This window comes from Nestor notabilis, unplaced genomic scaffold (genome assembly GCF_000696875.1).
Source record: "Nestor notabilis isolate BGI_N333 unplaced genomic scaffold, ASM69687v1 scaffold15362, whole genome shotgun sequence".
Classification (NCBI taxonomy): Eukaryota; Metazoa; Chordata; class Aves; order Psittaciformes; family Psittacidae; genus Nestor; species Nestor notabilis.
This window is the reverse complement of record NW_009919811.1, coordinates 2,510-3,993: the sequence shown is the minus strand read 5'-3', so window position 1 is coordinate 3,993 and position 1,484 is coordinate 2,510. Positions and strand designations below refer to the sequence as shown.

At 61.5% G+C, this 1,484-nt stretch overlaps 1 protein-coding gene across 1 annotated transcript in view; it reads right to left on the bottom strand.

The window, feature by feature from the left end:
• The window catches only part of LOC104402514 (ATP-dependent 6-phosphofructokinase, liver type-like), a 5,202-nt gene that overhangs the window by 1,404 nt on the left and 2,314 nt on the right, over positions 1-1,484 (bottom strand). The window contains 8 exon segments of the mRNA XM_010010405.1: positions 3-42; positions 188-340; positions 486-573; positions 652-722; positions 838-984; positions 1,072-1,135; positions 1,294-1,358; positions 1,467-1,484. The exon segment at positions 1,467-1,484 is cut by the window's right edge and continues 30 nt beyond it. Of these exon segments, the coding sequence (XP_010008707.1) occupies positions 3-42; positions 188-340; positions 486-573; positions 652-722; positions 838-984; positions 1,072-1,135; positions 1,294-1,358; positions 1,467-1,484 (646 nt within the window).

Below are 1,484 nucleotides of genomic sequence, written 5' to 3'. Positions count from 1 at the left end.
ACGCTTGGTGCCTGAGGCTGACTGCTTGATGCGGTCACAGCTCTGTGCAAGGAGAAAGGGGGGGTCACACCAGGAAAACTCACCTTTGCAGCCGGGGATGGGAGCCTGGTTCATTCCCAGTGTGCCATGCAGAAACGTGATGGGACCATGGATGGCTTTGAGAGCTGCCCCTGGCCCTGTCCCTCACCTCCATGGCCGCGTTGACAGCCGTGTCCGAGCCCAGGCTGAAGTCGGTGCCAGGCACGTTGTTGCTGATGGTGGCGGGGATGACACACATGACAATGCAGAGCTCCTCGTACTGCCCGCGGGCCTCCACCAGCTGCAGCACTCCCTCGTAGGCCTGCAAGCAGCCCAGAGCTGGGGAGTTGCCAGCCCCAGGGATGGATCCACATCCCAAAAGGGATGCCCTGGGGTGCCTGCACCACGTGGGATGCTGACAGCCCAACCAGCCCCCTCCAAAATAGGGCTGAGGATTGTCCCCGCACCTCGAACCCCCCAATGACCAGCAGCCCCTGGATGTTGAATTTCCGCACATTCTCCACGATCTTTTCCATGCAGGTCTTGGGCAGCGTCCTAGGGGAAATGGAGGAGAGACCATAAGGTGAGGACAGGGGTATCCCCTCCCCTACACCCCTCTGGGGCTGCGCTTACCGCTTGGTGCCCAGCATGGACCCACCACGTCCCAGCCAGCCCGCCACATCGTGCCAGCCCACCTCACGGATCTGCAAAGCAGCAGAGCTCAGTTTTGGGGTGAGAGAAACACCCTGTTACGCCCCTCCAAGCCCAAACCCATCCCCCTGGGCAATCTGCAGCACCCAGGCTCACCATCCCACTTACCTGTCCCTTGGACAAGCCCTCGAAGCCGTCGCTCACCACGTAGACGGTGTGTCCCTGGCAGATGCCGATTCGCACAGCTGACCTGACGGCAGCGTTCATGCCGGCGGCAGGGGCACCCACGTTCAGGATGGCCAGGCTGAAGGGGCTCTGTGGGGACAGCAATGGGGACAACACATGGGTGCATGTCCCCCAAGGTGGGGACGGTGACCACTGCCACTCTCCGCCCCTCCTCACCTTCTCCTGTGCTGGCTTCTGGTGCGCCAGCAGCTTGTAGATGTTCCAGTTGTTCTCAAAGCTCCTGCAAGGATAAGGCAGCGTGGCCCCAAGCAGCATCTAGACCCCGGGAAGGGAGGGGGGATGCCCTTCCAGCAGCAGGAGCCAACGGTTTCCTTCCAGAGAGAAGCCCCCATCCTAGCACATCCTTTTGGCCACCCCATCCCAGGCCCCACTCCTCACCTCCCGCGCAGCTGGATGGCCTCATCAAACCTCTTCTCATCCATGGCCTTCTGCACATCCTTTGTCTTTGGTTGTGGGGGAGAGAGAACAGCACCATGACACCCCTGCTTGCGGGGAAAGGGGGCAGGACCCACACCCAGCAGGATGTCACGCCTCATCCTCCCGGTACTCACCACCTGGACGCACTCCAT